Raw genomic sequence first — 24,118 nt, 5'->3', positions numbered from 1 at the left:
CCCTGCGTCGTTGCTATGCACGGTGCGGCGCACTGACGTCATGCGCCGCGCCGTGCAGCGCATAGCAACGACACCGGGGACGCACGCCGGAGGCCTGCAGCAGCGCGGACCTGACCCAGGTAATTATGCCACCGGGAATGGAGGGAGGCAACGGGGCAGCGGCGCCGGGTGCCGCTGCCCTTTCTCTCCCCCTGGCTGTCGGTAGCTGATAGCCAGGGGGAGAGAAGGGCCGGCAGCAGCGCTCTAGACCCCAGGAAAGGCAGGGGGAGAGAAGCGGGCAGCGACGGCCTCTCTCCCCCTGCCTTTCCTGGGGGTGAATCGGCGTATAACACGCACATAGACTTTAGGCTAAAAATTAATGATTAATGTTTGCAAAGGAAGTAACTTTAGGCAGAAAATATAAAAGGAATCTCAGAAGAACTTTCCCAGGTAAGAAGGTGGTATAAGCTTCAACTGAAGCCAAAGCTTGAAGTTCACTAAAAATTATGATTAATGTTTGCAATGGAAGTAACTTTAGGCATAAAAGATAAAAGGAATCTCAGAAGAACTTTCCCAGGTAAGAAGGTGGTATAAGCTTCAACTGAAGCCAAAGCTTGAAGTTCACTAACCCTCTTGGCAGTAGTAACAGCCAACAATAAAACCAGTTTAAGAGTGAGAAACTTAAGTTCCACTTCCTCTAAGGGTTCAATGGGTGGAGCACAAAGTTGTTGCAGGACTAATGCCAAATCCAATGAGTTAACAGGTTTCACAGAACTTGGATGAATTCTGGTGATTGCTTTAATAAAGGATTTGACCACCGAGTGAGGTGAGGCGATTCTTGAGTGAGGCGTCTGTGAAGGAACACTGATAAGGTTGCTAACTGTACCTTGATAGAGTTGGGAGAAAAGCTTTTGGCAAATCCATCCTGTAGAAATTCCAGAATTGATGGAACAGAAGGAGAGAAGGGATTCAGTCTTCTTGACAGTGCACCACTTGTGAGAAATTCTTCTAATTCTGGCATAAGTCCTGTTATTCGCCTCACTCCTAGAGTGAGATAGCATTTGAATTATGCAGTCCGAAAACCCTCTGTCTTTCAATAAGGACCTATCAACCTACATACTGTCAGATTGAATGTTCTGAGGTTGTGGCAGAGCTGAGTGCCCTGAGACACCAGATTCTGCTTGGGGGGAAGTCTCCAATAAACTCCTCTGCTCATCTGAATGAGCTGGGATAACCAGGATCTCTTGGGACAAAATGGAATGATTGCTATCTCTGAGGCCTGATCCTGTCTGAACTTCATCAATATGCTGGGTATCACGGAAGTTGGCAGAAAGATGTATGCCAGATTGAATCTCCAAGGAATTTTCATGGCATCTATCCAAGAAGGATTGTCCGCCAGGTAAAGGGAGCAGAAATCATCTAACTTGCGATTGGCTCTTGTAGCCATTAGGTCTATTTCTGGAAGACCATAAAGATCCACAAGCTGAAGGAATATCTCCTGGTCCAGCGTCCATTCTCCAGAAACTGTCAGATCTCTGCTCAGGCAATCCACAATGACATTCTGAATTCCCTTCATGTGGGCAGCAGATAGCTTGAGTATTCAGGTCTCTGCCCAACAGAAGATCTTTGCCACTTCTTGAAGTAGCAGAACAGATGTTGTTACTCCCTGTTTGTTTATATAATAAACTGCTGCCATGTTATCTGTTCTCACCTTGACAGCTTCTCCCATGAGAGGGGAGAAATGAAGGAGCACATAATAGATTGCTCTCAGTTCTTGATATTGGAAGATAGAAGTAGTTCTTCCGGACTCTATTTCCCAGCCGCCTTCCTCCCTAGAAGATGAGCGCCCCATCCGGACCCTGAGGCGTCTGTTGTCAAGACTAACCAACGTGGTTCTAGAAGGGACATCCCATCCCACCCCCTCAGGGACCTGCAAACTGAGGGAGGAAGTCTGAGGAGAGGGTCCAGGGAGGAAATCTGCCTGTCCCAGGATTGCAGGACTTCTGCTGGTAGGGGGCTCATATGCCACAATGCCCATGGGACTGTTTCTGCTGAGGATGATAGACCTAAAAATCTCATGCGTGTCCTTAGGGATACCCTGCAAGGGGTCCAAAGGAATTGATATCCCTTGGATATCCTTTCTTTCCTTGCAGGAGATAAATTCTCATATTGTGAGAATCTAGGCTGAACCCCAGAAAAGTTCTTACCTTGTCCAGAATTAAATGGGATTTTTCCATATTTACCACCAATCCGAGCTTAAGTAAGTCTAGAATCAGACTGGTGTGGAGATGGAGTTCTTCCTGGGATCTGGCTAGACTTAGCCAATTGTCTAGGTAAGGTATAATTCTGATGCCTAGTACTCTGAGTACCACCATCATGGAAGACACTATTTTTGTGAAAACAAACGGGGCAGTTGTGATGCCGAAAGGAAGGACTCGAAATTGGAGATGATGAACGCCTTGGATGTAGACTACAATGCGGAGGAACTTTCTGTGGTTCTGAAAAATAGGTATGTGAAAGTATGTGTCCTTGAGATCCAAGGACACCATATAGTCATCTTTCAGAAGAATTGACTTCAAAGATTTTACTGTCTGAATTTTTTTCTTTACAATAAATTTTGTTTAGGTATCTGAGATCTATTATTAATCTCCACTTCCCTCCTGGCTTGGGAACAAAAAACACAGGAGAATATACTTCTATAGGATGGAGTATATACTCCTATAGGATGGAGGATATAAGTAACCTTTCTGGAGGATGTGAAACAAGAGAGATTGCTTTACCTCTTCTTACAATGTCTAGAACCCATTTGTTGTTTAGGAGACTGCCAAGCTGGGAGAAAAGACTGGAGACGACCGCCAACAGGCATGCTGTCCGAGTCAGAAGTCTGGATTCTTGGCACCTCTGGCTCTAGAGGATCCTCATCTAGCAGATCCTGATCCTCTACCTCGTCCAGAGTTTCTCTTTTATCTGGATCTCTGTGGAGAACGTTCACGCCTCTGTTGTTTAAAGCGGCCTCGAAAGGATGTATTGGATAAGGGAAGACTTGTCCCTTTCTTGTAGGAGAGCTCCTTCATTATTGTATCCAGTTCAGATCCAAACAATTTCCCCAGCATATATTCTAAGTTGCATAAAGTGTACTTAGAGTTATCACAGGCCAAGGTCTAAGCCATAGAGCCCTTCTAGCAGCAGAGGAGAGGGACATGTTACGGGCGGACAGTTTAACCTGCTGGCAGTTGGCATCATAAAGGTACTCCATACCTAGATTTATATATTTGAAGTACTTCGAGATATCCTTCCTACTGACCCCAGAGCCAATATTGTCTTGAACTCTTGAGAGCCAGGCTTTCATGGAGTTAATAACCTCAAAAGAGGCACACCCTACAGTACTCTGACTAGTGGCTGTAGTATAGGACCGCTTCAGGGCAACCTCAATACAGCGGTCCATAGGATCCTTTATGCTAGATCCGTCATCTGAAGGTACAATGGTCCTTTTAGTCTGCACAGCTCCAATAAATTTAGGAAATTTATCCACAGGAAAATGAGTCCTTCCCTGAATCTCTTTCTCCTCAGAAGAGGATGATATAGTTTCATCCACTACTCTAAATTCCTCATCAGAGTGGATTATAGTGGCTTCACCCTGTCAAAATGTTTTGCTAGTGGGAGGGACAACAGCTAGTGAATCCTTTTAGTTCTTAAATGGATCCAAAAACGAACTCCTTAACCCACACAAATAAATATATCCTGCATGGAAGGCTCCTGATTAGGCAGAAGTCTGGGACAACATGAGGGGCAAACAGAGTACTCATATCCCACCGGGAGAGGAGTCTTACAAGATGTACACTCAGTGTCTGCGTTTATGTGCAGACCTTCCACGTGACTCTCTGCGGCCTCCAGAGTCGCCAGACTTCATAGATGACATCCAAAATACAGTCACGGTCGTAAATGTTGGCACCCCTAAATTTTTTCAAGAAAATGAAGTATTTCTCACAGAAAAGGATTACAGTAACAGGTGTTTTGCTATACATATGTTTATTCCCTTTGTGTGTATTGGAACTAAACCAAAAAAGGGATAAAAAAAAAGCAAATTGGACATAATGTCACAACAAACTCCAAAAATGGGCTGGACAAAATTATTGGCACCCTTAACTTAATATCTGGTTGCACACCCTTTGGAAAAAATAACTCAAATCAGTCGCTTCCTATAACCATCAATAAGCTTCTTACACCTCTCAGCCGGAATGTTGGACCACTCTTCCTTTGCAAACTGCTACAGGTCTCTCTTATTGGAAGGCGCCTTTTCCCAACAACAATTTTTAAATCTATCCACAGATGTTCAATGGGATTAAGATCTGGACTCATTGCTGGCCACTTCAGAACTCTCCAGCGCTTTATTGCCATCCATTTCTGGGTGCTTTTTGACATATGTTTGGGGTCATTGTCCTGCTGGAAGACCCAAGATCTTGGACACAAACCCAGCTTTCTGACACTGGGCTGTACAGTGCGACCCAAAATCCATTGGTAATCCTCAGATTTCATGATGCCTAGCACACATTCAAGGTACCCAGTGCCAGCAAAACAACCCCAAAACATCATTGAACCTCCACCATATTTCACTGTAGGTACTGTGTTCTTTTCTTTTGTAGGCCTCATTCCGTTTTCGGTAAACAGTAGAATGATGTGCTTTATCAAAAAGCTCTATCTTGGTCTTATCTGTCCACAAGATGTTTTCCCAGAAGGATTTTGGCTTACTCAAGTTCATTTTGGCAAAATGTAGTCTTGCTTTTTTATGTGTCAGCAGTTGGGTCCTCCTTGGTCTCCTGCCATAGCGTTTAATTTCATTTAAATGTCGACGGATAGTTCGCGCTGACACTGATGCTCCCAAGCCTGCAGGACAGCTTGAATATCTTTTGGAATTTGTTTGGGGCTGCTTATCCACCATCTAGACTATCCTGCTGTGACACCTTTCATCAATTTTCTCTTCTGTCCATGCCCAGGGAGTCTAACTACAGTGCTATGGGTTGCAAACTTCTTGATAATGTTGCGCACTGTGAACAAAGGCAAATCTAGATCTCTGGAGATGGACTTGTAACCTTGATATTATTCATATTTTTCCACAATTTTGGCTCTCAATTCAAGTGTGGCACACACAGACCCACAATGCAAAGACAAGGTGAACTTCTCTCCTTTTTATCTGCTTTCAGGTTTGATTTTTTATATTGTCCACCCCTGTTACTTGCCCCAGTTGAGTTTAAAGGAGCATAACATTCTTGAAACAATCTTATTTAGCCACAATTTTGAAAGGGTGCCAATAATGTTGTCCAGCCCATTTTTGGAGTTTGGTGTGACATTATGTCCAATTTGCTTTTTTTCCTCCCTTTTTTTGGTTTAGTTCCAATATACACAAATAGAATAAAAATGTGTACAGCAAAACGTGTTACTGCAATCCTTTTCTGTGAGAAATACTTCATTTTCTAGAAAAATTTCAGGGGTGCCAACATTTACGGCCATGACAGTATACCTAAAAAATCATTAGCAAGTATAAGAAGAAAAAAAGAAAAAAAAGAGCCAGAGAAGGGATTCTAAGAAAAAAACTTACATTACAGGTTTAAAATAAGCTATTAGGATAGAAAGAAAGCAATTCAAGAAGGCAGTGTAAAAAAACACAAAGCACCACTGGAATGCAGATAAGCTCAGACTGAGCAGAGCAAGAGGAGGGTTTAAATAACTGGTGCCAAAAAATAAGCCCCGCCTACTTCCGGGGCATTCATAATGAGAAAGCAAACTAAACAAAAGAATTTTAGAATAATAGATTATTAACTAAAAAAAACATTATGTAAAGAAAATGCAGGGAACCTCCTTTGGTTCCCTGCAGCTGCCCTCAGAAATCTTTTCTCGGCCGTTCGAGAACTTCCAGTGACATCACCGGAAGTGCTGCACACGCAATGCAAATTCTAGGGATTGCGGCCTAAAGGGCTTCACCAAAATGGCGCTGAACACGGGAGCTGCCAGCAGACTAAGCAAGACGATCAGGTAACCGAAAAGAAAAAATGAGGGAAGGATTAAGGGAACAGCCTGACATCCACGCTCACATCAGGACAGAAAATAAAAACTCACTGTCCTGTTGTGTAGCCGGCGGTTATATAGGCAAAAGGGGAGATGCCTATAGGTTATTTTGTTTGATTTAATTAAAAAATCCCCTGCCCTATTAGCACCCCATATTGTGCTACTGAGGGATGACAGGGAAGGTTTAATTGCTAAGCAGGGACTGGGAAGAAAAATGAAAAAACAAACAATTGGCTGCAGTGTCCTGTACTAAAGGCTATGTTCACGCATCGGAATGTCTGTGTGGAATTCTGCATGGAGATTCCGCTGCATCCTGTTGAATTCAACGGGATTCTGCTGTGCTGTGCACATGGCGGAATTAACCTGTTCATTCTTTCTGCTGACTCCACACGGAATGCATAGCCGACTATGATTTTCATTCCGTAGTGTGAACAGCCAGAGAAACCCCTTAAAGCCCAAGATCAGGAGTGGATTAAAGAAAAAAAAAAAAATATATGTTTCTATTTAATATCTTCTTTATTAAGGATCCACTCCTGGCTTGTACTTTAAAAAAAACCACTGAGCAAATAAGAAGAGTATTGGCCCCAATTCCTGTGAAGCCTTATTCTGCAATAATTGGCAAGAAGAAAAGGACAAATGGAAGAGAATATGACTGCAGGATCAGACTACACGCCGAATTTGTAGTCTGTTACCATGGACACCTATTGATCTGTATGGAAACTATACACACAAATGATATTTAAGACTGTTAAATAGTTTTTTTTTTTGTTTTTTTTTAGATTCTTTGTAGCAATAAAAAAACCTGTTGCTAATATGTATATAGCCTTTAGTGGATCATATACTGGCCGTGTTTAGGAATTTCACAATATAAATTTATGAAGTGTTCCATTATAGATTTTTCTTTCCTTCTGCATTGCAGCCTAGACCTGCAACACAACTGCGATGTAAAAGATGTCCTTTTTTTATTTTTGCACACTGGGGCGAAAACTGCAACAAATAGGTTATGGTGCCCTTTAGGAGTTACTGTGGCTTATAAAAATGTATCATTTATTCATGTAACATCTGGATTCAGCATGTTAAAAAGAGTCCCAATTATGGATATATTCATGCAAGATAAAATAAGGCCCAATTGCGATTGTTTTAGGGAGCTGTAGGAACTGACGGGCTGTTGAGAATTTAAAATTTCCATAGGTTGTCATGAGGACCTTTTCGTAGTCACAGACTGGATTATCTCTATATTCTAGAGGACAAGAACTGAATTTCTTCTTGTATGTTAAAACAATCTATAAAATAAGCGTGTTTCTAACACATAATGATGTTGGGTACTTCGATCTTTTATTCAACAAATAGAGGATTGAGGGTGACTCAGAAATCTATACTGTAATTTTAAAGGAATGCATATGTAGTTACAGCCACTCTGGGTGCGACCAATGGACACATGACTCTTGTCACCACCTGTGAGTGAGGAGGGAAGCAGCTCGGCAGCGACCGACATTCCCTGTGTACACAGGGGAACTATTTAACGTAAGAACAGGTTTGAGATCATGGAATGATTCATGCTTTGTTTTGAAGATATGCATATTACGAATACATGGTAAATACATTGATACTGAAAATCAGAATTTCATTTATAAAAATGTTCTTGGAATTGCTAATCTCCATCTTATATCCATTTCAATGTTATTTTTGTCCCACTCCTGGTTTTGGCTAAAATACTAAGCAAAATACTATGGGGATTTATCAAAACCTGTCCAGAGGAAAAGTTGCTGAGCAACCAATCAGATAGCTTCTTACAAAAATGAAAGAAGCAATCTGGTTGCTATCTGATTGGTTGCTCAGCAACTTTTCCTCTGGACAGTTTTTGATAAATCCCCATAGTATTTTGCTTAGTATTTTAGCCAAAACCAGGAGTGGGTCCAAAACACAGAAAAAAAGGTGCAAATCTTAATTATACTTACCATAGTTTTTCTTTTGTCAGTTCTACTTCTGATTTTGTCTAAAATACTTACCCTATCCTGAACCAAATACTACATGCCAGCCAAACATAAACCCTAACGAGGAGATTTATCAAAACCTAACCAGAGGAAAAGTTGCTGAGTTACCCATAGTAACCAATCAGCTCGCTTTTTTCATTTTTTTAAAAGGCCTCTGAAAAATTAAAGAAGTGATCGGATTGGTTCCTCTGGACAGGTTTTGATAATTCTCCCCCAAAAGTTTTTCTGCAGTTTTTTTTTTTTTTATATTTGAATGATTTTGTAATTACTTTTTCACTAGGATTTATTTAGTGCTATTTTATTGTATTTCACATCAGTTGTCTAATTATTTCTCAAGTACTTAACGTATCTTGTTCTCATTCCAGATTTAACATGCTAATCTTGCAGACTGTTCTTTAAAACCAGTATGTATTTAATGCCCATATGCTAAACAATATTATACATAGAATGTGTTCATTTACGTTGGTTCCTTCGCCTCTTGGTATATAGCATATAGTAATTTCCTTAGAAACCGGTTTACACGTTGCAGTTGTGACCATATATGATCGCAGATTGTACCTGGTCATCGTTTGCTCTGGTTTTTATCGTATACGATTAAACATTATCCAGACTCTTGACTATCATCACTTGCTAATACTCTTTGGTTACCTTACATGTCAAACTGCTCCCCAGTTTTGTATGTCTGTGTCCACACACGTTTATTAGCTAGACATATCCTTTATCTACCATCAGGCTGTATATCTGGCAGTTTAGTTGCTAGGGATATACTGCCAAACAGCTGCACTCTCTTCTACAATGTTGTTATGTAGGTCTTCAGTTTGAGGAAACAGGAGGAGCAAGAAAACTGGGCAGGGAATAAACCACACCTGCAATATCTCTAGGTAACACCATAGCTTTGGGGAAGAAGTTCTTAGAAGTGAACCGGTCATCATTTTCATGCTACCTTAACCATGAGCCATCAGGGGCGTTCCAGATGACTTCTTCCTGCCCACCAGCATTGGTGGATATCTCTCTACCTGTTTGGGTGTAGAGAGCGCTATCTGTCAATGCTGGTGGAACAGGAAGAAGCTGCTGGGGGCAGTCTCGATGATTCATGGTAAGGGCAGCATGAAAGTGATAGATTCTTTAGAAGGCCAGATTCATTCTATGGCCAGAGATCCCAATCCTGAGGGTGGCCGGGGCAGACTGAATCAGTCAGTGCTTGGATCGCATTTGACAGGATCCCGCTGACAGCAATGGGACTCTGCTGCATCTTAGAGTTTTACAGTGGAATTCTGCTTGAAAATTCTTTAGTGTGAACCTGGCCTAAAAGGGGAAAAATTACAAGGGGATGTCATGTCCTTATCTTCTAATGCCAAATGTGAATCACCTTCTACTACATAAGGCTCTGTTAACATTTGTGTTAGAGGATCTGGTTAGAGCATTCAAAGAAGGAGCCATCACATGAAGAACAGCACAACATGCAGCACTATTTACATTAAAGTGACTGACACCATGACAGAATCTGTTGGATGCTATTGTTAGTCAGTGTGGTTCATAACAACTTGAATTTTTTTATATATTTTTTTTTTTTTTTTTTGCGCCTATGAAAGAACAGAACAAAGGAATTTACCATGCAGGTGTGAATGCAGCCTAATTTTTTGTAATATAGGATACTGTAAACCATGTGAATAGACAGTAAAATTAAGAAAGCATGTTATTTGGTGGTCGGGAGTTGTTCTGTACCCGGGCCATGTAGGATTTCCATGCATTCCTTATTTTAATAAACACTCCATTTGTGCCTCATGAAGGGAAGAACAGTTCAGAGCTCCACAAGGTCAGAGTGACCTGTGGAAGGAAGAGAAGCTTCCGCCCTGCTGTACACTGTGTCCTTTGTCAGGCCAGGATGTGTGTCAGTCACAATAGCAGCTCATGAGATGTGGGAAGTGAAGGCACAGAGAGGGAAGTGTGAGCCTTATTAATGGCTTGTTTCATGTGAAGCAATATCCCTGAACTGTAAGACACTGCTGCTGGCATGATTGCCACAAGCTCGCTTAACATTGAGCACGGTCACGGGGAGCAGCGCTTGCTTTTTCTTCATGTCAGTACTATCATAGTAGAAGGGAATCTGGTAAATAAGGTATTTGGTCATTCACAGAGAAAGTTGGGCACAAAAAAGTATGAGCCTGACACGCACATGGTGTAGCAGCCTTATTTCCAGTTTGTGGTACACCTATCTAGTCTCTTTGTCAGGATCCAATCCAGTCTTAATTTTGGGTTATCCAACTAGGGCTACCATCACGAACAGTTGTAAAACTGGCCCTGCAGTTTGGTGATGGCACCACTGCAGTTTCTGATACCCCTACCGTCGCCAATAATATCCAATCATTTCTCCCCAGATATTTCCCATTTCCTAATTCACATGAGATAGTCTGAGGGTACCTATCTAATTGTATATTGCTCCAGCCATGTTAAAGGAGGTTGGTCACTTGCAATCCCCCCCAAAAAAAGAGGTTTTAGTTATAATGCTGTTCAGTAAGAAAGCCCTCCGTATGGTGAATGGAGCCCCACTAGTATATGGCTTTATAAATGTAGATTGAGGACTAGCAGCTCTTCTTTATATTGTTGTCAGCATGGATTCTCAGGCCAAATCTGACAGCTCTGCGGTTTTTCCTGTCTTATTTTTGCAGTGTAAATAATAAATACAGGATGAGACAGATGATATCTATTTCTGCGCGATATTCAGATTACAGGATAGGTTCTGGCAGTGTTTTGTATAATGCACAGCACATACTTCATTTTACTGCTTGCTCTTTCTTCAGGCGGAAATCCGCGCGGAACACATTGCAGTCTATTGGAGACTGCAGTGTCCGTGCGGTCCTAGCGCCGACTGATTCAGTCAGCGCTGGCCGCACTCGGAATCTCCGGGTGGAAATTTTCTGCCCGGAGATTCCGTAGTCTGAACCTAGCCTAAGGCTTACATTCTGGGATATGTCATTTTCCCAGAAATCCCTTTGCCTGCCACAGAAACAACACCATCCAATAAATAGAAGGGATGTGATGTTTGGGAATAAACGGTGGGTGTGAATATCCCCTTACGGTTTAGGCTATGTTCACACCACATTTTTAGCTCTGTTACAATCTGTTTACTTTTGCTGTATGCAATTTAAATCTAAGTAATTAGAAAGCAGGTAATGCCATAGGGCAGTGGTCTCCAACCTGCGGACCTCCAGATGTTGAAAAACTACAACTCCCAGCATGCCCGGACAGCATGCTGTCCGGGCATGCTGGAAGTTGTAGTTTTGCAACATCTGGAGGTCCGCAGGTTGGAGACCACTGCCATAGGGCATACAGCAACAATTAGGGATCGACAGATTATTGGTTTGGCCGATATTCACGATTTTGGACGTTATCGGTATCTGCAATTACCTTGCCGATAATCCGATAATGCCCCGCCCCCACCGCACCGCCCCGGCTGCTGCACCATTGCCTCCCCCATCCCCGGTTTTATAATTACCTGTTCCCGGGGTCCTAGGTTTTTCTGGCTCCTGCGCCGTCCTGTGTTGCGCTGCGCAGCGACGAGTGATGTCCTCAACGCGACTTCACCGTCATTGCACACAGTGACAGCTCAGGAGGATGGCGCCGGAGACAGAAGTAGAGCAGACTCCGCGCCCTGGGAACAGGTAATTATAAAACCGGGAATGGGGGAGGCAATGGGGCAGCGGCGGCGGTCTCTGCCCGGAGCGGTGCGTGGAGGGGGGGGTGGGGGTCGTGGCAGGGATAGGACTCAGGATCCCGGGAAAGGCAGGGGGAGAGTAGTGGGTGGCGGCGGCGGTCTCTGGCACCGCAAAAGCTGCTGCAGTTCATTGATTTAAAGCGCCCACTTTAAATCAATGATCTACAGCGGTCTCGCCGGGGGGGATAAATAGCCATTAACTTATACCGGAATATCGGTATAAGTTATCGGCTATTGCCCCTAACCTCCACAGAGTATCGGTATCGGCCCTAAAAAAACGATAAACCCTAGCAACAATTTTTTTTTTCTGAAAAACATATGTAAGGCTGGGTTCACATCACGTTTTGTCCCATACGGGAGCGCATACGGCAGGGGCAGCTGAAAACTTGCGCTCCCGTATGCCTTCGTATGCGCTCCCGTATGTAATTCATTTCAATGAGCCGACCGGAGTGAAACACTGACTCCGGTCGGCTCATTTTTGCCCCGTATGCGGTTTTCCCACCACACCTAAAATTGTGGTCGACTACGATTTTAGGTCTAGTGGAAAACCGCATACGGGGCAAAAATGAGCCGACCGGAGTCAGTGTTTCACTCCGGTCAGCTCATTGAAATGAATTACATACGGGACCGCAAGTTTTCAGCTCCCCCTGCCGTATATGGTCCCGTATGGGACAAAACGTGATGTTAACCCAGCCTACGGTTCCCTCATACGTTTTCTATCAAAAACAGTATGGGGAAAAAACGGATGGAACAGTATGGAAAAAAGTAAACCGTATGCGTTTTTTTAACACCGTATAGTTTTTAAAAGTGCATACAGTTCCGTCCGGTTTTATTTATTTTTTTAAAACATAAGTTTTTGAAAATTCTGTCCATTTTTAATGGGAGGGGTCTTGGGTGGGGACTTTAGGATGCAAATGCGCATGTGCAAAGAAAAAACACAGACGGTTTTGCCGTATGGAACCATATACATGTGCATTTCCCATTGATGTCCATGTTAAAAAAAAAAGGGTATGCGGTTGCAATAGTTTTTACACGGTTGAACACGGTTTGGAGTACTGTTAAAAACCGTATTGCAAGCAAACCGTACGCAACCGTATGCATCAGGGTGCATACGGTTTGCAATGCTTTGCCTATGTATAGTTTTCAATACCGTTCCATACGTTTTCACTAATGAAAACTTATGCGGGAATCGTAGTTGAAAAATGTGACGTGAACCCAGCCTGAAAGAGAGACAAAAACGTATTGTGACCCTTGCCTTTGGCTGGGTTCACGTCAGGGCACAGCACGTCAGGAGTTGTAAAGGATTGTGTGGTGTCCATAAACTGCATGTAGTCCAGTATAATTGTGGTCCCCTACCCCCCAGTCTATTCATCTCTATGGGTACACCGCAGTATGTGTTAGAAGCCATTTTTCCGGTGATCCGATGTGACCCAGCCTCATTGTTCTCATATTATCAGCTTTCTATTACGACACTTTGGATTACGGCTTGTTGTCTGCCTGGCACTTGAGTGAACCCTGGTGGCAGCCCTGTACCCTCCAGCTACCGGCGTACGTGGTCGTCTCTCCTTGTCATCCGCCTGCACCCAGCTTTTCTTTGTTTTATATCCGATTTATTATGAATGGCCTGGATGGGCGTGGCTTCAGCGAGACGGGGCGGGGCAGCGTGAAGCTAGATTGGTTCCTGCTATCGATTGGCTGGAGTTTGTAGAGGAGGGGTCACGTTATCGCCACGTGGGGGAGGTGAGAGGGCGCTGTGATTGGTTTGGGGGCGGGGCCTAGCGCGGCTGTTCAGGAGGGGGAGCTCGTGGAACTTTGTGTGTTAGTTTTACGCCGGAGCTCAGAGCGGAAACCGGAGCTGGAGAACGATCCCCGGATGGAGCAGCAGCCCAGCGCCCGGAGCTGCACGACCGTAGGAGGAGAGACGCTCATGAACCTGAACGTTCACAGCACCACCGGCACTCGCTATGAGCTCTCTGTGCCGCTCGAGGAAACGGTGGACGGGCTAAAGCGCCGCATCTCCCAGAGACTGAAGGTGCCCAAGGAGCGGCTGACCCTGCTGCACCGGGAGACGTGAGTGTCTGCGCTGTACGGAGGAGTACCGGCCGTGTATTCACTTGTAGGCTTCGCCCTGCCCGGGGACGTGCCGGTACCCCGGTGTTTCCGTCCTTTGTTCTGCACCCCGGGGGAGAGGAGGGGGGGGGGGGTCTTTGTGTCACCGAACTTGATCGCTCTCCAGTGGCTGCTGCCTCCTTCCTGCCCAGTGGCTGCTGCCTCCTTCCTGCCCAGTGGCTGCTGCCTCCTTCCTGCCCAGTGTGTGCACATGTCCTCCTTTGTGTGGAGCTGCTGCCCCCTTCCTACCATGGAGGTTCATTCAGTGATCTCCTGTTAGGCTTTCCTCCAGTGGAAGGAATCTGCCCCCCAGGTTGGCCCCAGCTACCTTCTATTCCAGTAAGTAGTTCAGGGAGGCTCTAGCAGCGCTGGTGACATCATCGCAACATCTTAACCCCTTGATTGCCGGAGAACCTATAGCCTTGCCAGTATAAAGCCCCTATAGTGGCACCCTTGCTATGCCTGCCTGCTGATGCCTTGTAGTATTGGTTATGGAGCGGCCGCTTAGAATTTTGTATCTCTCCTTTCTTCAGACGTCTAAGTTCAGGAAAGTTACAAGATCTGGGAGTTGCAGACGGGAGCCGGCTGACCCTTCTGCCTACGGTGGAGGCAGGACTTATGGTGAGTTCCTTGGCTGGCCCTAATACTGAGACACCTGGGATAAAGTGCGCTCTAGTAACCCCTGTTACACTTGGGATAAAGTGCGCTCTAGTAACCCCTGTTACACCTGGGATAAAGTGCGCTCTAGTAACCCCTGTTACACCTGGGATAAAGTGCGCTCTAGTAACCCCCTGTTACACCTGGGATAAAGTGCGCTCTAGTAACCCCCCGTTACACCTGGGATAAAGTGCGCTCTAGTAACCCCCCGTTACACCTGGGATAAAGTGCGCTCTAGTAACCCCCCGTTACACCTGGGATAAAGTGCGCTCTAGTAATCCCCCGTTACACCTGGGATAAAGTGCGCTCTAGTAACCCCCCGTTACACCTGGGATAAAGTGCGCTCTAGTAACCCCCCCGTTACACCTGGGATAAAGTGCGCTCTAGTAACCCCCCGTTACAGCTGGGATAAGGTGCGCTCTAGTAACCCCCCGTTACAGCTGGGATAAGGTGCGCTCTAGTAACCCCCCCCCCCCGTTACCCCTGGGATAAGGGGCTCTCTAGTAATCCCCCCCCCCCCCCCCCCCCCGTTACCCCTGGGATAAGGGGCTCTCTAGTAACCCCCCCCGTTACCCCTGGGATAAGGGGCTCTCTAGTAACCCCCCCCGTTACCCCTGGGATAAGGGGCTCTCTAGTAACCCCCCCCGTTACCCCTGGGATAAGGGGCTCTCTAGTAACCCCCCCCCCCGTTACCCCTGGGATAAGGTGCATTCTAGAACGCCCCCCCCCCCCCCCCCGTTACCCCTGGGATAAGGTGCATTCTAGTAACCCCCGTTACACCTGGGATAAGGTGCTCTCTAGTAACCCCCGTTACACCTGGGATAAGGTGCTCTCTAGTAACTCCCGTTACACCTGGGATAAGGTGCTCTCTAGTAACCCCCGTTACACCTGGGATAAGGTGCTCTCTAGTAACCCCCGTTACACCTGGGATAAGGTGCTCTCTAGTAACCCCCGTTACACCTGGGATAAGGTGCTCTCTAGTAACCCCCGTTACACCTGGGATAAGGTGCTCTCTAGTAACCCCCGTTTATCTCTCCTGTAGTCCCAGATGTCACGTCCGGAGCAGTCTGTGATGCAGGCCTTGGAGAGTCTCACGGAGACCCAGGTGAGTAGCCCTGAAGGACTGGAATTGGTATGACGTCACTGTGCGCCCTATGACGCAGATCGTGCCCTTCCTACTGACAAACAAGCTGGTTACTAATGGGATGGTGTGAAGGGTGGTGACTCCTTTCTGTTTCTCCTCCCTTGAGTAGTTCCCATACTTTGTTTCTTAAAGTGGCAGCTTCCTGGTTGGCGGGGTTATTTTATGTTATTTATGTTATAGTGATTTCAATTGATAAATGTCGACTATGCTATGTGATGATATTCCACCAGCAGTTTGTTTTTTTTGTTACTTTTCTTTGTTCACGACAGCTGCATTTCCTTATTGCAACACACTCGTACATCACCAGGGGTGTCATTCCGTGTCACTGCTTGCACAGCAGCTTTCTGTACATACTGCTCTTTACACTGGTGCCAAGCCTTTGTACTACTTCTCTCCGTGCCCTGTATACCTCCCACCCTACAAAGCCTTTCCATTTCTGTACCTTATTCCCCCATACCCCCTCCCTTGGCCTTGTTCTCCCAACTGCGTGCTGGACTCTGCTATTTTTAGCTGTTCCTGCAGGCGTGGGCTGGAGGGGGGTGAGTCAGAGAGAGCAGCCTGATAAAACTGGGAGAGTAGCTGCATTCATATATACAGGGAGAAGAGGACATGCTGTACCTGTCATACACACAGGCTGTTTATATATTGTCTTCAGTTCTTGCAGGGTTAATGTTCTGCTCTTTGTCCAGTGATGCGGGGGTGGGGGAGTCGTGACGTGGGGGAGGGGTGTTGGAATCATGACTGTGTGTGTGATTGAGTCCTGATGGTGTGCTGCTTCTGTGTAGCGTGTTCTGTTCCTTATGAATGGGCTGTCATTGCAGCCCTTTGTTGGGTCGTGGCCACATTCTTGCAGTTAGTAAGCCCTGAGTCTGTAGCCCAATGAGGGGATTGGTTTCCAATAGATTGTGCGTCTTATTTATATTACGTCTTTGGTTGAAGAGGACGGCTCTGCATGCAATATATTCTCAGGTTTCTATCGCAGATATATACTCTGGATGGGTATAATTGATGGACAACATACAATAAATTCATTACCTGTAGGGTCCCATTATAAAAACTGCTACCATGTAAAAAAGAACCATTTTTTTGTGCGCTTTGCTCTGGAAACCGCAGGCTACTGCAGTATCCTTTACGTTTGGGCCAAATTGAGGCCTAAACATATATTTAAAGGGGTATTCTGCTGCTCAGCATTTGGAACAAACTCATGAAGTCATAGCCCTGCCCCCTTCATGACATCATGCCCTGCCCCCTGTGTGTGTGTGTTAAAGGGGTACTCCGCTGCTCAGCATTTGGAACAAACTGTTCAAAACACTGGAGCCGGGAACTCGTGACATCATAGCCTCGCCCCCTCATGACATCACTCCCCGCCCCCTCAAGCAAGTCTATGGGAGGGGGCTTGACAGCTGTCACGCCCCCTCCCATAGACTTGCATTGAGGGGGCGGGGAGTGATGTCATGAGGGGGCGAGGCTATGATGTCACGAGTTCCCGGCTCCAGGGTTTTGAACAGTTTGTTCCAAATGCTGAGCAGCGGAGTACCCCTTTAACACACACACTGTCTGTTAAACATACGCACAGTTTAAAGGGGTACTCCCGTGGAATTTATTTTTTTTTATTTTTTTTTATCAACTGGTGCCAGAAAGTTAAAACAGATCTGTAAATTACTTCTATTAAATCTTAATCCTTCCAGTACTTTTTAGGGGCTATATACTACAGAAGAAATGCTTTTCTTTTTGGATTTCTCTGTCATGACCACAGTGCTCTCTGCTGTCCATTTTTTTGGAACTGTCCAGAGCAGGAGAAAAATCCCCATAGCAAATTCTCCTGACTCTGGACAGTTCCTAAAAAATGGACAGATTCAACAGAGAGCACTGTGGCTCATGACATCAGAGAAATCCAAAAAGAAAAGCATTTCTTCTGTAGTATACAGTCCGTAAAATGTATTGGAAGGGTTAAGATTTTTTTTAATAGAGGTAATTTGCAAATCTGGTTAACTTTCTGGCACCATTTGATATAAAAAAATATTTTTTCCACGGGAGTACCCCTTAAATCAATCTAAACACCACCCTAAGTATGGGAACCACTAACTCTGGTGCAGCTATCCTGCAGATACAATATAGTACGGTAATCAGAAGAGACAGCAAGGAAAAAATACTTCTTTTTACATAATTGACAGATGAGCAGACAACTTTTATTATACATGTAGAAAGCAAACATAGACAGAAATATAAGTCAATTAAAAACACACACCAACAATTGAATCTAGCAGTTATCAGACCCTCCTATGTGCAGCGATAAGTATAGGGCTATGCACCATGCAAACTATTGATAGCAGCTAATAGTCAATTATAGTAGTCACTGAAAAATGAGTGTGGATGGTAAAACATCTCAAACACTGCAGAGCGAGGATACTACAGTGCTAAACGGTCACATTATATAAACAATATACACGAGGGAAGTTTAGTCACCCAGTCTGTACTAAAGTATAGCCCTAGTATATAGCCCCATGCATTCCTTCTCAGTGTGTCTTCCTCTGATGTGAAGAGGCCATGTTGGAGCCTATACATACATTTAACCTATATACATGTCTGTTCAGCATTTACCCAGGTTTATCAATCGGTCTGATTTGCCTTTAGCAACCAATCACAGCTCGGCTTTCCTATCTTCACAAGCTCTGAAAAAATGAAAGCAAAGCTGTGATTGGTTGCTGTGGGTAAAACCAGACTGTTTTTTTGTTTTTGTTTTCTCCAACAGATTGGTAAATCTGGGTCATAGTGCAGAAAAGCAGCATGCACATGGCCTAATAGGGTATCACGTTGTCATTATGGGTTGCCATCTTTGCACGTTGATTTGGCTTCCTATAGTCTCCTTATATGACCTTTTGTATGTCTGTTCTTCCTTTCATAGTAAGTGATGATGTTCTTGCAATTTAACTCACTCACTTCTGCTTTTATCTTAAAGGTGAACGATTTCTTATCTGGACGCTCGCCCCTTACACTTGCGCTTCGTGTTGGGGATCATATGATGTTTGTTACAGCTTCAGTTGGCTGCCCAGCAAGCAGGGGGCTCCCACCTCCAGCATCGCCATCTGATCACAAGAGGAACTGAGCACAGTTCTGCCCCTCACTTCCGCACCCTGCATACAAGCACCACACCTGTCCTCTCTCGACTGGCAGGTTGCACACAGGGCTCTTCTCAGCCTACTGAGTCAGCACCAGCTGCTTCCACTCGCTGTGATGCACCCCATTCTTCATCCCTCACCACCAGCGTCTTCCGCTCACATGGAGAGGGTGTGGCTGTATCGCCCTGTGGAGAGGTGAGTACACTGGCAGCTTTAGTTTCTCATAATGTTAAATGTATTCGCTTATGGCATCAAAAAAGTTTTGGAACTCTTCCAAGTGCTTCTGTTGCCTAAGCAGGACATTACTTGTTCAAGTGAGTACTTTTGGTGGTATTTGGTAACGTTATCATCCTCTATCCTTTTATCCAGCAGGTACCGTGTAGTAGCAGTAGTAGCAGTACTCGCAGTAGTGAAGCTGGTAGTCCTTCCCAATCTGCACGACCTCGAAAACCTGGTGCCATTATAGAGAGTTTTGTCAACCATGCTCCTGGAGTCTTCTCAGGGACATTTTCTGGTAAGTATTCTCTTGGAGGGCATGTACATGGAATGTGGCAGTGCATCAGTTACTGAATTGGTGGGGTCCTATAGGAATTCACTCCACTTGTCCGGTTCTTATGACTTGTTGTAGGTCATTGATTAGACAAGTCAATTAAATGTGACCCCTGAGAAAGATTGGCTTTCAAGCTCGTATAGCATCTAGCTGCAAACATTTCATGTCTTCAAGTCTCAGCCTGGATTTTTACGCCTTGGCAACTGCTTTTGTAGATGGCAATATAGGTTGTATTGCTTTACTTTCTATGATAAAGTAGATTTGGTTAGGGGGGGGGGGGGGGGTCTGGTTAAAAAAAAAAAGTGTCCATCCTTTCCCTGAAAGATAGGTGGCCGCATTGCTTTAAACAAAAGGTTATAGATATGGCATTTCTGTGGTACTTGTCTGGCTGGATTTAATGTGAAAGTGGCATGGTAATCTCACCTGGTACTATTTCTCTCCTGCAGGTACTTTGCACCCCCACTGCCAGGATAGTACTGGGCGTCCTCGTCGGGATATTGGGACAATTTTACAGATTCTTAATGACTTGCTGAATGCTACTCGCCATTACCAGGGCATGCCTCCCTCCCTCACAACACTCCGCTGCCACACCCAGTGTGCATCACAGACCAGAACTGCCAAGGCTACCTCTCCACAAAATGGTGATCCCCAGCAAACAAGTCAGCCAACAGGACATTCCCAACCCCAAGCTCGCCAATGCAAACCTGCTGGTGAGTTACATTTCTAGCTGTGTGCAGTAACGGGAGATTTTCTTTGTTTGCCCTGCTGCTAAAATGGTTGTGTCCGGACTACCACCGAATGGGTTTCCTGACCTCTCCCTTTGTATGTTGGTGGGGGAGGCCTTAGCCTATGTTTGTTCAGTTGGTTGCATGGAGGAGGGGACCAGACAAAAAGCCTATTATAAAATGACTTCAGAATGATGCATGCTACCCCCACTCAGTAGGTGTAGGTGGAAGAGTTAAATCTTTCACCCTTCCTTAAATTGTAGTCTTCTATTAAAAAGAGATGTGTGCATAGAAATCACAGGCACTTAACATTTTACATCCAGTTCAGTGACCTGCCTGTATAGAATGTGTGCTCAGAAGGGTGGAGGAATGCAGGCTCATGCTGAACAGTGAGGTGGGTGGGTTGTGTTTGCTTCTGGGGTTAGTGTGCTTATTGGGAAGGGAGCGGAACAATTTCTGTGCCTGCTACTCTTCTCAGTGTATGCATTCTCACGCTTTGACTCCTGATGTCAGTTGATATCTAGACAGACCTGTAAGGGGGGGACCTTCCACCCCCACCAGAGGGTGTGGGTGAAAGGGGGGAGGGTCTGCATGCATCTGGCCAGTTTCATTCTGTGTGTTTTGTGTTGAACAAAGAACGACTGAGTGTGGGAGGGGTGAGCAGATCCCATTATACAGCAGGAAGCTGTGGGAGCTTTATGATAAAAAATTCAATGCCTGTGTACAGCTGATAATCCACAGGCTCCTTTAACTGTTTCAGCAGAAGTAAAGGCCCCCCTATTGCACACATTTTATGGCTGGAGAAAAGATCATTTTACACAACACATAGGTGTCAGCCTACACAATTTTAAGCAATGTGTATCCTGTGTTGTGTATTCAGACTTTTTTTTTATTTCCTCAAATGTGTGGTAGCGGTTTTTTGTTTTTGTTCACTTTAAAAAGAAACTTAGTGTATATAAATTGATCACTGAGGACGTAATGTCAGCATTTGTGATCGACCTTGCTAGTGGTCACTAGGAATCCTGTGACCTGGGCCTATACGTGTTATAGACCTACTGCCTGTTATTAATAACACCTTTTGACTATGAATGGAAATGATTATTTAAACTGTCACTATTTGCAGGGGATCGTCTGCGACAAACAGAAAATAGGGCAACACGCTGCAAAGTAGAACGCTTGCAGTTGCTTATGCATCAAAAGAGATTGCGTCGGAAGGCAAGAAGAGACTCCAGAGCTCCTTATCAGTGGCTTCCTACACGAAAGTCTAGTCGGACCAGCAGTAACAGCAGTTTGTCAAGTGGAGAAGGTGCCCTTGAGATGGACTTTGAGGACTCCCTATGGAAAACGGATGTGAAGGCTGAACTGAACTCAGAATTTGTGGTGGCATGAGTTGTATACTACAGCATCTTCACTTTGTTTGCTCTGCAGGAGAACTGCTTCTACAGCTGTATACGGACCATGGAAATTATAATGACTAGCTTTGGATTGAAGATGTTGTGATTATCAAAGGAAAACACATGGTCAAACCTTAAGTTTTCATTGACTTGAATAACAAAAAAAATTAAAATAAGTCTGCCTTAAACGCTTCTTGTCACAAGCGTTGCAGGTTTGAACTGTACCTTTGCATTGTGGAGTGTGAAAGCAATAATGCACACTCTTGTTTCTGGAAATGGTGTTTACCCCCTCCCCCGACCCTCAGACCAGTTCCATAATACATGAATGCACAGACAGGAAGGTTGAGAAATACTTCTCGGAATCCACCTGTTCTGGGACAGAACCTCAGACATGCTGCTGTTCAGAATGAACCTGCTTCTATTGAACCTAGTACTTGGAGAATTACCTGGGATGAGGATAAACAGGGACTTATTTAAAATACTTATCTCCCCCAGTCATCACCGTTATTGTCATATGTAGCATCATTGTACTATGCTGTGGGCCTCTGTCCCTCCACTGCCTGGGATCGGGGGTGGGATCTGTTCTGCATGCTGTGGCTCTAATCCATCCGTGCCCCTTGAGTGACCATGAGGGGGACAGTAGCAGTGAGGGAGGCAGCATTATGTGCTGTTTCCAAACTTTCTACATTTTTCTTATTTACCTCACATGTTTGAACTTCTTTTTATTTTATTTTTTTAATTCCTTGCTCCCAGATCAACAATTTAATTTGTTTTATTTGAATGAAATTGGTATTTTTTATTAAATGTTCTTGGAGCTGAATATATAATCTATTTTAATGGTGGGGATTCATTCTGAATGCAGTATTGGTAAACATGGTAAGCACTGTTTTTTTTTTTTTTTTTTTTGGGTTCTCCCCTTTCTGTTTCCTCTGTGCAGAGATTATTGGCTCCCCTCCCCTTGCACCCACTGTGACGTATTCTGTTCTGTGTACCAGGTATTTCCTGGCAGTCTCTGCGTGAGAATTGTTGGTGTGCTTCTCCGCCCCCCACCACCACCTGTGGGTGTTTCAGGAAAGGTGCTATTCACTGACATTCTGCAGCTCTGTGATGTAGGGTGGCTAAGCTTTGGCCCTCTTTCTATTCTGCTTTCTTGTTCTCAATGTTGGCGTTAGAGGAGTGGGCTGGTAATGTCACAGTCTGTAAAGACAGCAGGCAGGCTGTGGGTATGGAAGAACCCTCTGCTTCTCTTGGCCTTCTAGGTTTTCCTCTCTAGTCTTGTTTTGTATGAATGTGGTGATTCTGAAGCTACTCCATCTTCCTGTGTCACTGTCGTGAGATCCGTTCTACATGTATCTTATCATCTTGTCTCTGTGTGCTGGAAGCAGTGATTTCATTGACAAATGCATGAGTCTGAGGCTTCTTCTTGGGGTTATTATTGTGGTGCAGTCAAAGCATCCAGTCCATAACCCTCATTTGCACACCTGCTTTGTGTTTTCTTAATGGTTTCAAAACTTTTTATTATTTTTTGTACCTCAGGGTTACTCCCACTTACTCACAGGTACACTGCTTTTCTGGTAGTACTGAAGGGTAAGGCAAGCGCTGGGCATATATTTATATGTAGCCGGAATTAAAAGTACACTAACCAGAAAAGTAGAAGTTCAGTTACTTTGTCAAAATAAAATATGTAGCAGGACTAAAGTATTCTGGTATTCAATTTTTTTTCCCTCAAACTAGACCTAAACAGGGAGTTAAACTTACTGCAGTTTGCAATATGCTTTAAAGAGTTTGTCTTATCAATAATCTCCTATCGGAGATACAGGAGTGTGAAAGGCCGAACCATTTGGAACTCCGAACAATAGGGGAGAAAAAACCTGAAATAAAACTTTAAGGGTACTTTCCCACCTGGCGTATTTGCTGCTGTGTATTTTCTAACCCATTTACTTCAATGGGAAATACACAGAAGCAAATACTCAGCAAAATACACCAGGTGGGCATGCACCCTAAAGGAGAAGTGTCGTGGACAAAAACTTCTCCCCTAGCCATAGGATAGGAGATTTTTTTATTTATTTATTTTTTATTTTTTAGATTGAAGGAGGTCCGAGCGCTGGGGCCCCTGCAATCTCCTGTATGGAGCCTCGGCTCTCTTCCTCAGTGCCGCATCAAGATCCCCACCCGAAGCGGGGGCTGCCATGCCCCCTCTATATAGCTCTATGGGGGAGCCGTTCGGCAATCTTCTACTCTCCCATAGAGCTAATTCTTTTTGATTCTCCCATAAAGGGGAACTCCAGTGGAAAAGAAATGTTTTCAAATCAGCTGGTGTAAGAAAGTTTAAACAGATTTGTTAATCAATTCTATTTAAAAATCTTAACCCTTCTAGTACTTATCAGCTGCTGTATACTACAGAGAAAGTTGTGAAGTTCTTTCCAGTGTGACAACAGTGCTCTCTACTGACGCCTCTGTCCGTGTCAGCAGAAAGCACTGTTGTCAGACAGAAAATAAATTCACAAATTTCTTTGTTTTATACAGCAGCTAATAGGTACTGGAAGGATTAAGATTTGTTTTTAATTGAAGTCATTTACAAATCTTTTTAACTTTCAGGCACCAGTTGATTTGAAAACATTTATTTTCTACATGTTTCCACCAGAGTGCCCCTTTAATATTGCATATGT

The 24,118-nt window shown here is 44.5% G+C and overlaps 1 protein-coding gene across 1 annotated transcript; it reads left to right on the top strand.

Annotated features, from left to right (window-relative positions):
• The first annotated feature begins 13,296 nt into the window (after positions 1–13,296).
• Positions 13,297–23,877, top strand: MIDN (midnolin). The gene is given in 8 exon segments (XM_056517332.1): positions 13,297–13,821; positions 14,394–14,481; positions 15,560–15,622; positions 18,621–18,692; positions 18,694–18,975; positions 19,153–19,294; positions 19,777–20,040; positions 21,179–23,877. Coding segments are annotated over 8 exon segments (1,374 nt in total). The 5' UTR covers positions 13,297–13,624; the 3' UTR covers positions 21,445–23,877.
• The last annotated feature ends 241 nt before the right edge of the window (positions 23,878–24,118 follow it).

The sequence above is a fragment of the Hyla sarda genome, chromosome 1 (genome assembly GCF_029499605.1).
Source record: "Hyla sarda isolate aHylSar1 chromosome 1, aHylSar1.hap1, whole genome shotgun sequence".
NCBI classification, from domain to species: domain Eukaryota; kingdom Metazoa; phylum Chordata; class Amphibia; order Anura; family Hylidae; genus Hyla; species Hyla sarda.
Note: the sequence above shows the minus strand (reverse complement) of the source record. Positions and strands in the feature narration are given on the sequence as shown.